Here is an 11,939-nt window from a genome sequence, read left to right on the forward strand (position 1 = left end):
CGACGACCGCCTCAACGCCACTAACTTTTCATTTTTCATCACAGCTTCAACTTGTGGAATATAAGTCATCATTATGTGACCTATTTTTATGGACTTGCCTCTTTGTGATGTTAAGTTCCTGTTATAAGCTGTTATACAGTACATGCCTTGAGCTCTTATTTTGAAGGCGCTAAGAGCGGAAGTCCATAAAAATAGGTTACAATTATAACGTGAAAAGTCGAAATTCTGAGAGGAGTAGGTCGACTTTAAAAAAAATGAACAACATATATTGTGAATATGTTGTATTGCAAAATATTCATTTGGGACATGTTAAAAGGAGGAGAAGAAGAAAAAGAAACAACAACAACAACAACAACAATGAAATAAAATAACAACATAGTGATGTTTCGAACATGTTTACATTCTAACATGTCCGAAAAGGAGTAGGAAGAAGCAGAGTTTATTTAATTCCACCCCTTTTCGGTCTGGAAATCATTTTTGAACACAATTGTAGCAACAAAAGTCGTAATTATGAGATAAACCGTCATACCTGATCTTTACAATACATTTACTAGCAGGGTATCATTATTTTATATTTAGAAAGGTTGTAATCACGAGATTAAACATTTTATTAAAAGACACTAGTTTTCATGGTACAATTTCAGTGTAGTACACTAGTTTTTATGGTACAATTTCAGTGTAGTACACTAGTTTATATGGTACAATTTCAGTGTAGTACACTAGTTTTTATGGTACAATTTCAGTGCAGTACACTAGTTTTTATGGTACAATTTCAGTGTAGTACACTAGTTTATATGGTACAATTTCACTGTAGTACACAAGTTTATATGGTACAATTTCAGTGTAGTACACTAGTTTATATGGTACAATTTCAATGTAGTGCACTAATTTTTATGGTACAATTTCAGTGTAGTACACTAGTTTATATGGTACAATTTCAGTGTAATACACTAGTTTACCTGGTACAATTTCAGTGTAGTACACTAGTTTTTATGGTACAAGTTCAGTGTAGTACACTAGTTTACCAGGTACAATTTCAGTATAGTACACTAGTTTTTATGGTACAATTTCAGTGTAGTACACTAGTTTTTATGGTACAATTTCAGTGTAGTACACTAGTTTATATGGTACAATTTCAGTGTAGTGCACTAGTTTTTATGGTACAATGTCAGTGTAGTACACTAGTTTTTATGGTACAATTTCAGTGTAGTACACTAGTTTTTATGGTACAATTTCAGTGTAGTACACTAGTTTATAAGGTACAATTTCAGTGTAGTATACTAGTTTGTATGGTACAATTTCAGTGTAGTACACTAGTTTATATGGTACAATTTCAGTGTAGTACACTAGTTTATATGGTACAATTTCAGTGTAGTACACTAGTTTATATGGTACAATTTCACTGTAGTACACTAGTTTATATGGTACAATAATACAAAGATTAGAGGCGTGTCCATTGTGTGGAAACCTCCAGAAAGTGGGCGGGGCTAAACACAGGTGTCCAACAGGAAGAACTCCAAAATAAAAGTGCAAGACTTTCTATGAAGACTTACATCTAAAATATCAATAAAGTCACTCTGACTTTTATTTTGACGAACCAGAGCGAGTCCACGTCGGCATGTGCGCTCAGCGGCGCCCCCTCAGGCCAGTTTGCTGATGGCCACGCTGCCCCTGACCCACAGCGTGTCCACCAGGTGCAGCGGCGCCACCCGGTGTTGGAAGTGGAAGAGCCGCTGACCGTCCAGGAAGACGTGGAAGCCAGCGTGTTGGCACTGCACCTCCATCTGAGGAGACACCAGCGCTCTTACTTTGAAAGGCGGCGAGCGCGGGGAGGCGCAGGACGCACCTTGAAGGGTTGGCCCTGGATGAACGGGAAGAAGGGGACGGCGCTGTCGGCGCCCCCCCACTCCCCCTTCACGCACGCCCGCCGCAGCACCTGGCGCTCCTTGAAGCGGACGCAGACCTCCAAGGCCACGTGGGGCGGGGGCTCCCTGGTGGTCCCGCAGCCGCACGTCAGGGCCATGTAGAACCTGACGGAAGCCCACAGAACCTCTGGGTCAACGTGTCACATGACAACTTGACAGACTACAGACAGGAAGTGATGTAAACTATGTTCTTGATACTTGACTTCTTTTTCCACTTGTAAGTTGAACACTGCACTCATTCAACTTCCTGTGGACACAGCTTGACCCTGGAACAGACTACTGCTATATACATTGCAACTTTAGATCTCAGAATTATGACTTTTTTATATTAAATTTCAACATCCATCCATCCATCCATTTTCTACCGCTTAGTCCTTTCGGGATTGCGGGGGGCGCTGGAGCCTATCTCAGCTACAATCGGGCGGAAGGCGGGGTACACCCTGGACAAGTCGCCGACTACTCAGAACCTTCGTGTTGTGAGGCAGACGCACTAACCCCTCTACCACTGTGCTGCCAAATTTCAACATTTTATCTTAGTTTCAACATTTTATCTCATAATTTTAACTTTATATCTCTTAATTATGACTTTTTATCTCATAAATATGACTTGTTATCTTATAATTTAAACTTTATATCTCATAATGACTTTTTATCTTATAATTTCAACGTTATACCTTACAATTTTAACTTTTTATCTAACAATTGCAACATTTTATCTCATAATTCTGACTTTTTATCTTATAATTTAAAAATGTTATCTCAGTTATGACTTTTTGTCTTATGATTTCAAATTGTATCTCTTAATTATGACTTTTTATCTCACAATTATGACATAATTATGACTTTTTACCTTATAATTGTAACATTTTATCTCATAATTATGACTTTTTATCTTATATTTTCCCCGCAACCCCAAAAGGGACAAGCGGTAGAAAATGGATGGATCTTATAATTTCAACGTGTTATCTCATAAATATGACTTTTTATCTCATAATTATGACTTTTTACCTTATAATTGTAACATTTTATCTTATAATTATGACTTTTTACCCTATAATACGTTAACTTTAACTTTAACAATTTATCTCATAATTATGACTTTTTTATCTTAAATTTCAAATTTTTATCTCATAATTATGACGTTTTATCTTAAATTTTAACATTTTATCTCATAATTATGACTTTTTATCTTAAATTTCAACATTTAACTCATAATTTTAACTTTGTATCTCTTAATTATGACTTTTTATCCTAAAATTTCAATATTGTATCTCATAATTATGACTTTTCATCTTATAATTTCACATTTTCTCATAATTCAGACTTTTTATCTTATAATTTCAACATTGTATCCTATAATTCAGACTTTTTATCTTATAATTTAAACATTTTATTTCATAATTATGACTTTTTATTTTATAATTTCAACAAAATGTATCTCATAATTATGACTTTTTATCTTATAATTATGACTTTTTTTATCTTAAATTTCAACACTTATCTCATAATTTTAACTTTTTATCTCTGACTTTTTATCCTACAATTTCAACATTTTATTTAATAATTATGACTTTTCATCTTATAATTTCAACTTTTATCTCATAATTATGACTTTTTATCTTATATTTCAACATTTTATCCTATAATTCTGACTTTTTAATCTTAAAATTTCAACATTTCATTTCATAATTGTGACTTTTCATCTTATAATTTCAACAAAATGTATCTCATAATTATGACTTTTTATCCAATAATTTTAACATTGTATCACATAATTATGACTTTGTCTTAAATTTCAACATTTTATCTCATAATTTTAACTTTTTATCTCTTAGTTATGACTTTTTATCCTACAATTTCAACATGTTATCTCATAATTATGACTTTTTATCTTATAATTTCAACATTTTATCTCCTAATTATGACTTTTTATCTCATAATTTCAACATTTTGACTCATACGTAAGACATTTTTTCTCATAATTTCAACATTTTAACTCATAGTTATGACTTTGTATCTCATAATTGCAAAGAATGTCAGGTTCAGTTTGAGATCAGTGTCTTTGACATATTTTATGAAAGCACCTCATACCTAATTGGGGAAGTAAAAACATTTGAATCTTGCGGGTGTGGCAAGGAGGCCTTCACATTTAGCACAATGAGTCTCCTCGCCAACAAAGTAGTGAACGCTTCCAAGTTCTTGGTGACAGCTGAAATAGTCCAGTTGGAGATCAGCTGAGACATCATCAATGGATAATACCAATCGTAAAAATACATCATCATTAGTTCACCGTTTTTAACTTTAATCCAGGGTCCTTGAACACACCACAGTTATGGGCATTGGGATGTCATCCTTGTTGTGAATGGCTGAAGGTGATCCTTGATGGTGTTATGACGTCTGTGTCGACTCGTGTGCTAGAAGTTAGCTTGGCTATGCAGGCGCAAGCAACCATTTTGTATTGACATCTTCTTCTTTGGATTCAAGCAACATTATTCTTCAACATCGTTTTTCTCACAAGCTTCAAACTTTACAAAAGACGAGTAAGTAGGTGAACTGATAACAGGTGAAGAAGTAAACAGGTGACAGGTAAACAGGTGACAGGTGAAGAAGTAAACAGGTGACAGATGAACTGATGACAGGTTAACAAGTAAACAGGTGGCAGATGTACTGCTGACAGGTGAACAAGTAAACAGGTGGCAGATGAACTGATGATAGGTGAACAAGTAAACAGGTGGCAGATGAACTGATGACAGGTGAACAAGTAAACAGCTGAACAGGTGACAGATAAACTGATGACAGGATAACAAGTAAACAGGTGAACAGGTGACAGATGAACTGATGACAGGTTAACAAGTAAACAGGTGAACAGGTGGCAGATGTACTGCTGACAGGTGAACAAGTATACAGGTGACAGATGAACTGATGACAGGTGAACAAGTAAACAGGTGAGAGATGAACTGATGATAGGTGAACAAGTAAACAGGTGAACAGGTGACAGATAAACTGATGACAGGATAACAAGTAAACAGGTGACAGATGAACTGATGACAGGTGAACAAGTAAACAGGTGAACAGGTGACAGATGAACTGATGACAGGTGAACAAGTAAACAGGTGACAGATGGACTGATGACAGGTTAACAAGTAAACAGATGAACAGGTGGCAGATGTACTGCTGACAGGTGAACAAGTAAACAGGTGACAGATGAACTGATGACAGGTGAACAAGTAAACAGGTGAGAGATGAACTGATGATAGGTGAACAAGTAAACAGCTGAACAGGTGACAGATAAACTGATGACAGGTGAACAAGTAAACAGGTGAACAGGTGACAGATAAACTGATGACAGGATAACAAGTAAACAGGTGAACAGGTGACAGATGAACTGATGACAGGTGAACAAGTAAACAGGTGAACAGGTGACAGATGAACTGATGACAGGTGAACAAGTAAACAGGTGAACAGGTGACAGATGAACTGATGACAGGTTAACAAGTAAACAGGTGAACAGGTGATAGATAAACTGATGACAGGATAACAAGTAAACAGGTGACAGATGAACTGATGACAGGTGAACAAGTAAACAGGTAAACAAGTAAACAGGTGAACAGGTGACAGATGAACTGATGACAGGTGAACAAGTAAACAGGTAAACAAGTAAACAGGTGACCAATTAAACAGGTGACAGTTGAACTGATGACAGGTGAACAAGTAAACAGGTGAACAGGTGACAGATGAACTGATGACAGGTGAACAAGTAAACAGGTAAACAAGTAAACAGGTGAACAGGTGACAGATGAACTGATGACAGGTGAACAAGTAAACAGGTAAACAAGTAAACAGGTGACCAATTAAACAGGTGACAGATGAACTGATGACAGGTGAACAAGTAAACAGGTGACAGATGAACTGATGACAGGTGAACAAGTAAACAGGTGACAGATGAACTGATGACAGGTGAACAAGTAAACAGGTGACAGATGAACTGATGACAGGTGAACAAGTAAACGGGTGACTGGTGAACTGATGACAGGTGAACAGGTGACAAATGAACTGATGACAGGTGAACAAGTAAACAGGTAAACAAGTAAACAGGTGACCAATTAAACAGGTGACAGATGAACTGATGACAGGTGAACAAGTAAACAGGTAAACAAGTAAACAGGTGACCAATTAAACAGGTGACAGATGAACTGATGACAGGTGAACAAGTAAACAGGTGACAGATGAACTGATGACAGGTGAACAAGTAAACGGGTGACTGGTGAACTGTTGACAGGTGAACAGGTGACAAATGAACTGACGAGAGGTGAACAAGTAAGCTGGTGAAAGGTGAACAAGTTAATAGGTGAACAGGTGACAGACGAACAGGTGACGGGTAAACAGGTGACAGATGAACTGATGACAGGTGAACAAGTAAATAGGTGACAGGGTGAACAAGTAAACAGGTGACAGGTGAACTGATGACAGGCGAACAGGTGTCAGATGAACTGATGAAAGGTGAACAGGTGAGCAAGTAAACAGGTGACAGGTGAACGAGTAAACAGGTGACAGATGAACTGATGACAGGTGAACAAGTAAATAGGTGACAGGGTGAACAAGTAAACAGGTGACAGGTGAACTGATGACAGGTGAACAGGTGTCAGATGAACTGATGAAAGGTGAACAGGTGAGCAAGTAAACAGGTGACAGGTGAACGAGTAAACAGGTGACAGATGAACTGATGACAGTTGAACAGGTGAACAAGTAAACAGGTGACAGGTGAACGAGTAAACAGGTGACAGATGAACTGATGACAGTTGAACAGGTGAACAAGTAAACAGGTGACAGGTGAACGAGTAAACAGGTGACAGATGAACTGATGACAGTTGAACAGGTGAACAAGTAAACAGGTGACAGGTGAACGAGTAAACAGGTGACAGATGAACTGATGACAGTTGAACAGGTGAACAAGTAAACAGGTGACAGGTGAACGAGTAAACAGGTGACAGATGAACTGATGACAGTTGAACAGGTGAACAAGTAAACAGGTGACAGGTGAACGAGTAAACAGGTGACAGATGAACTGATGACAGTTGAACAGGTGAACAATTAAACAGGTGTGATCTCACCTGTCAGGATGAGAGTCCAACACAGCAAAGATAACAACTTTCTTGCCAGGATGCAAACCACCTGTGATGTGACCTCTGAAAGGAACTGCCTGCACACACACACACACACACACACACACACACACACACACACACACACACACACACACACACACACACACACACACACACACACACACACACACAAACACGCAGACAGACAGACAGACACACACACACACACACACACACACACAAACACGCAGACAGACAGACAGACACACACACACACACACACACACACACAAACAGACAGACAGACAGACAGACACACATACACACACACACACACACACACACACACACACACACACACACAAACACACATGCAGACAGACACACAAACACGCAGACAGACAGATAGACAGACACACACACACACACGCAGGCAGACAGACAGACACACACACACACACACACACACACACACACACACACACACGCGCAGGCAGACAGACAGACAGACACACACACACAGTTGTTTTTAGTGCACACAAGATTAAATATGCAACATTGTTGTGTTTGACTACCAGATGTGTTTGCACTTCCTGCTGACTCATGTTGACTTTGGACTCTTCACTGCTTGTCTTCCACTTCTGTCAAGAAACATTTACATTAATCATAAAACATTTACTTTAGTCAAAACATTTACATTAGTCATAAAACATTTACAATAGTCATAAAACATTTACATTAGTCATAAAACATTTACATTAGTCATAAAACATTTACATTAGTCATAAAACATTTACTTTAGTCAAAACATTTACATTAGTCATAAAAACATTTACATTAGTCATAAAAACATTTACATTAGTCATAAAACATTTACATTAGTCATAAAAACATTTACATTAGTCATAAAAACATTTACATTAGTCATAAAAACATTTACATTAGTCATAAAAACATTTACATTAGTCATAAAACATTTACATTAGTCATAAAAACTAAACATTTATATTTGTTCTAAAAATATGTATATCAGTCCATCTATCCATCCATTTTCTACCGCTTGTCCCTTTCGGGGTCACTAGGGGTGCTGGAGCCTATCTCAGCTGCATTGGGGTGGAAGGCGGCGTACACCCTGGACAAGTCAACACCTCATCACAGGGCCAACACAGACCATTTAGTGTTGCCAATCAACCTATCCCCAGGTGCATGTCTTTGGAAGTGGGAGGGGCCTATCCCCAGGTGCATGTATTTGGAGGTGGGAGGAACCCACGCAGTCACGAGGAGAACATGCAAACTCCACACAGAAAGATCCCGAGCCCGGGATTGAACTCAGGACTACTCAGGACCTTCGTATTGTAAGGCACATGCACTAACCCCTGTCCCACCGTGCTGCCTGTATATCAGTAATTAAAAATATATCAGTCACTGTGTAAATGTTTTGTTTTTATGTCTGATAGACAGTGATAAAAACAAAACATTTGTTGTAAAAAAATTAAAATAAAAATCAGTAATGAAAGGAATGACATAATTGATCAAAACAACTTTGATGTCATTACTAAGAAGTCGACATATATATCAGTAATAAAACATGTATTACAGTCAAAGTTAAGTTGTCTTATTGTGCTCACTCTGACTAAACAAGTGTTCCATGTTTGCACTCACTTATGTTCTTATTTCATGACAAGCTTGAAAAAAAAAACCAAAACTCAAAATTTTACTTTAAAAACCTGCTTTTATTTTGGTAGTACTTACCGGAAGTGTGGCTGCTCCAACCAACTTTGGCGAAAGGTGACTACACAAAGTTGTTTTGAGGAGTACAGACGACACCTAACATACTTCTTCCATTACATTAGTAAGACGACATCGTATTACTTCTTCCATTACATTACTGAAACGACATCTTACTTATTTCATTACAGTAGTGAAGCAGTTAGCTGCCAGGAAGTCACTTCCGGTTGTTGAGAATTCTCACCTTCCTCTGCTCTGCCGCCATGTTGCACTCCAGATAACTTCCACAAACAAGTGGAGCAAGTGTGAGAAGGAGGAGGCAAGAATGTAAGGAAGTATGTAAGCAAGTATGAAAGCAAGTATGAAAGGAAGTATGTAAGGAAGTATGCGCTGCCTGCTGCTACATTCTACTTCCGGTAGACGCCGCCTAATCAGCTCGTGCTCGTGCATCACGTGATGAGTCTTCTTAAGAAACTTGTTTATCTTGATTGACAACATCAATCATTCCGTTTCACTTCACTTCTTAGTGTCATCACCTTTTAAATGTCTTTAACTCCACATTGTACATTCATAAACACATTTTAAATGTCTTTAACTCCACAGTTTACATTTAAAAACATTTTAAATGTCTTTAACTTGATATTTTACATTTAAAATGTCTTTAACTCGACATTGTACATTTATAAACACATTTTAAATGTCTAATGCAACATTTTACATTGAAAAACACATTTTAAATGTCTTTAACTCGACATTGAACATTTAAAAACACATTTTAAATGTCTGTAACTCTACATTTTACATTTAAAAACACATTTTAAAGGTCTTTAACTCGACATTGTATTTATAAAGACATTTTAAATGTCTAATATAACATATTACATTTAAAAACTAATTTTAAATGTCTAATATAACATTTTACATTTGAAAACATTTGTAATGTCTTCAACTCGACATTTTACATTTAAAAACACATTTTAAATGTCTAATATAACATTTTACATTTAAAAACACATTTGTAATGTCTTTAACTCGACATTTTAGATTTAAAAACACATTTTAAATGTCTAATATAACATTTTACATTTAAAAACACATTTGTAATGTCTTTAACTCGACATTTTACATTTAAAAACACATTTTAAATGTCTAATATAACATTTTATCAATCAATCAATCAATCAATGTTTATTTATATAGCCCTAAATCACAAGTGTCTCAAAGGGCTGCACAAGCCACAACGACATCCTCGGTACAAAGCCCACATAAGGGCAAGGAAAAACTCACCCCAGTGGGACGTCGATGTGAATGACTATGAGAAACCTTGGAGAGGACCGCATATGTGGGTAACCCCCCCCCCTCTAGGGAGACCGAATGCAATGGATGTTGAGTGGGTCTAACATAATATTGTGAGAGTCCAGTCCATAGTGGATCCAGCATAACAGTAAGAGTCCAGTCCACAGTGGGGTCAGCAGGAAACCATCCCGAGCGGAGACGGGTCAGCAGCGCAGAGATGTTCCCAACCGATATACAGGCGAGCGGTCCACCCCGGGTCCCGACCCCGGACAGCCAGCACCCCATCCATGGCCACCGGATCTGTGTGTCTCCCCTTCCACAAGGGAGAGGGGGGAGCAGAGGAGAACAGAAAAGAAACGGCAGATCAACTGGTCTAAGAAAAGGGGGGCTATTCAAAGGCTAGAGTATACAAATGAGTTTTGAGATGGGACTTAAATGTTTCTACTGAGGTAGCATCTCTAACTGTTCTTTAACTTGACATTTTACATTTAAAAACACATTTTAAATGTCTAATATAACATTTTACATTGAAAAACACATTTTAAATGTCTTCAACTCGACATTTTACATTGATAAACACATTTTAAATGTCTAATATAACATTTTACATTGAAAAACACATTTTAAATGTCTTTAACGCGACATTGTACATTTAACAGCACATTTTAAAGGGGAACATTATCACAATTTCAGAAGGGTTAAAACCATTAAAAATCAGTTCCCAGTGGCTTATTTTATTTTTCGAAGTTTTTTTCAAAATTTGACCCATCACGCAATATCCCTAAAAAAAGCTTCAAAGTGCCTGATTTTAACCATCGTTATATACACATTTAACTACATCAAAGCTCCCCTGATGTCATGTGACGTCACACGCAAACAGCTGATCCGCCACATTGGAATTGACCTGTCACACATTTAACATGCCAGATCCATTTTGTACCGTTTGTCCCTGTCGGAGAACATGTCAAATATAAACTAGTAAATACGTCAAATAAAAGAGTCACACAAATGTTGTAATGTTCCTTTAAAAAGAAGAACAGGAAACATGAAAGACAAAAAAAGCTTTTCACTCGCCACAAGTAAAAAAGTTTTTTAATTAAATTTAAAAAATACATACATATATAAAAAAAAGTCATAAATAATTCATAAAAACAATCAACGCAAATGAAAATGGGTTGGATTATGAAATGTTTTTCTAATAGAAACACAAATGAGTTTCAGCCAATTGGAGCTCAGTACAGCTGTGATGTCACAGCGTTGCTTGGTTATTTACATGAGAAATATATATTTATAAGTTAAAGTTAAAGTACCAATGATAGTCACACACACACACACACACACACACACACACACACACACTAGGTGTGGCGAAATTATTCTCTGCATTTGACCCATCACCCTTGATCACTAAAGCGCTGTCAAAATGATGAAGGCATATTTCTACTTACAGTGAGTACAAAATGTCTTCACAATTTTCACTTTGCACTGCTTGATAGGATTTATAATGTCCTCAATAGATCAAGTCGTGCTTTCAAAATAAAAGGTGAGTAAAAGAAGAAGAGTGCAGTTTGTTTTGTCACGTCTTTTGTGTTTCTTCTGATGGATGATGCAGCTTGACAGGAAGTAGGTCTACAGTATATTGACTAGGAGCAGGAAGTAGGTCTACAGTAGCTTGACGAGGAGCAGGAAGTAGGTCTACAGTATATTGACTAGGAGCAGGAAGTAGGTCTACAGTAGCTTGACGAGGAGCAGGAAGTAGGTCTACAGTATATTGACTAGGAGCAGGAAGTAGGTCTACAGTAGCTTGACGAGCAGGAAAGACAGCGACGCTCCAATGGCCAAGCCCAGGACCAGAAAGAACGTCATCAGAGAGCCTGCCGTCTCG

At 37.3% G+C, this 11,939-nt stretch overlaps 2 protein-coding genes across 3 annotated transcripts in view; both read right to left on the reverse strand.

Moving 5' to 3' along the window:
- Positions 1 to 284: 284 nt before the first annotated feature.
- Positions 285 to 9,164, reverse strand: lgalsla (lectin, galactoside-binding-like a). Of its 2 annotated transcripts, none has more exons than XM_061987748.2 (5): positions 9,003 to 9,164; positions 7,606 to 7,671; positions 7,037 to 7,125; positions 1,847 to 2,030; positions 285 to 1,784 (listed from the first exon to the last, which is right to left on the reverse strand). In XM_061987748.2, the coding sequence occupies exons 1-5, from the start codon at positions 9,021 to 9,023 to the stop codon at positions 1,641 to 1,643; spliced, it is 504 nt and encodes a 167-aa protein (XP_061843732.2). In that variant the 5' UTR covers positions 9,024 to 9,164; the 3' UTR covers positions 285 to 1,640. The 2 variants fall into 2 exon arrangements, with proteins under 2 accessions (XP_061843732.2, XP_061843733.2); XM_061987749.2 differs by having other exon boundaries at positions 8,783 to 9,140.
- A 1,941-nt stretch (positions 9,165 to 11,105) lies between these two features.
- Positions 11,106 to 11,939, reverse strand: part of LOC133624282 (equilibrative nucleoside transporter 2-like) — a 27,634-nt gene continuing 26,800 nt past the window's right edge. Inside the window, exon 13 of the mRNA XM_072916442.1 lies at positions 11,106 to 11,939. This exon is cut by the window's right edge and continues 21 nt beyond it. Within this exon, the coding sequence (XP_072772543.1) occupies positions 11,849 to 11,939 (91 nt within the window). The 3' untranslated portion in view covers positions 11,106 to 11,848.

Source organism: Nerophis lumbriciformis, linkage group LG27, assembly GCF_033978685.3.
Source record: "Nerophis lumbriciformis linkage group LG27, RoL_Nlum_v2.1, whole genome shotgun sequence".
NCBI lineage: Eukaryota > Metazoa > Chordata > Actinopteri > Syngnathiformes > Syngnathidae > Nerophis > Nerophis lumbriciformis.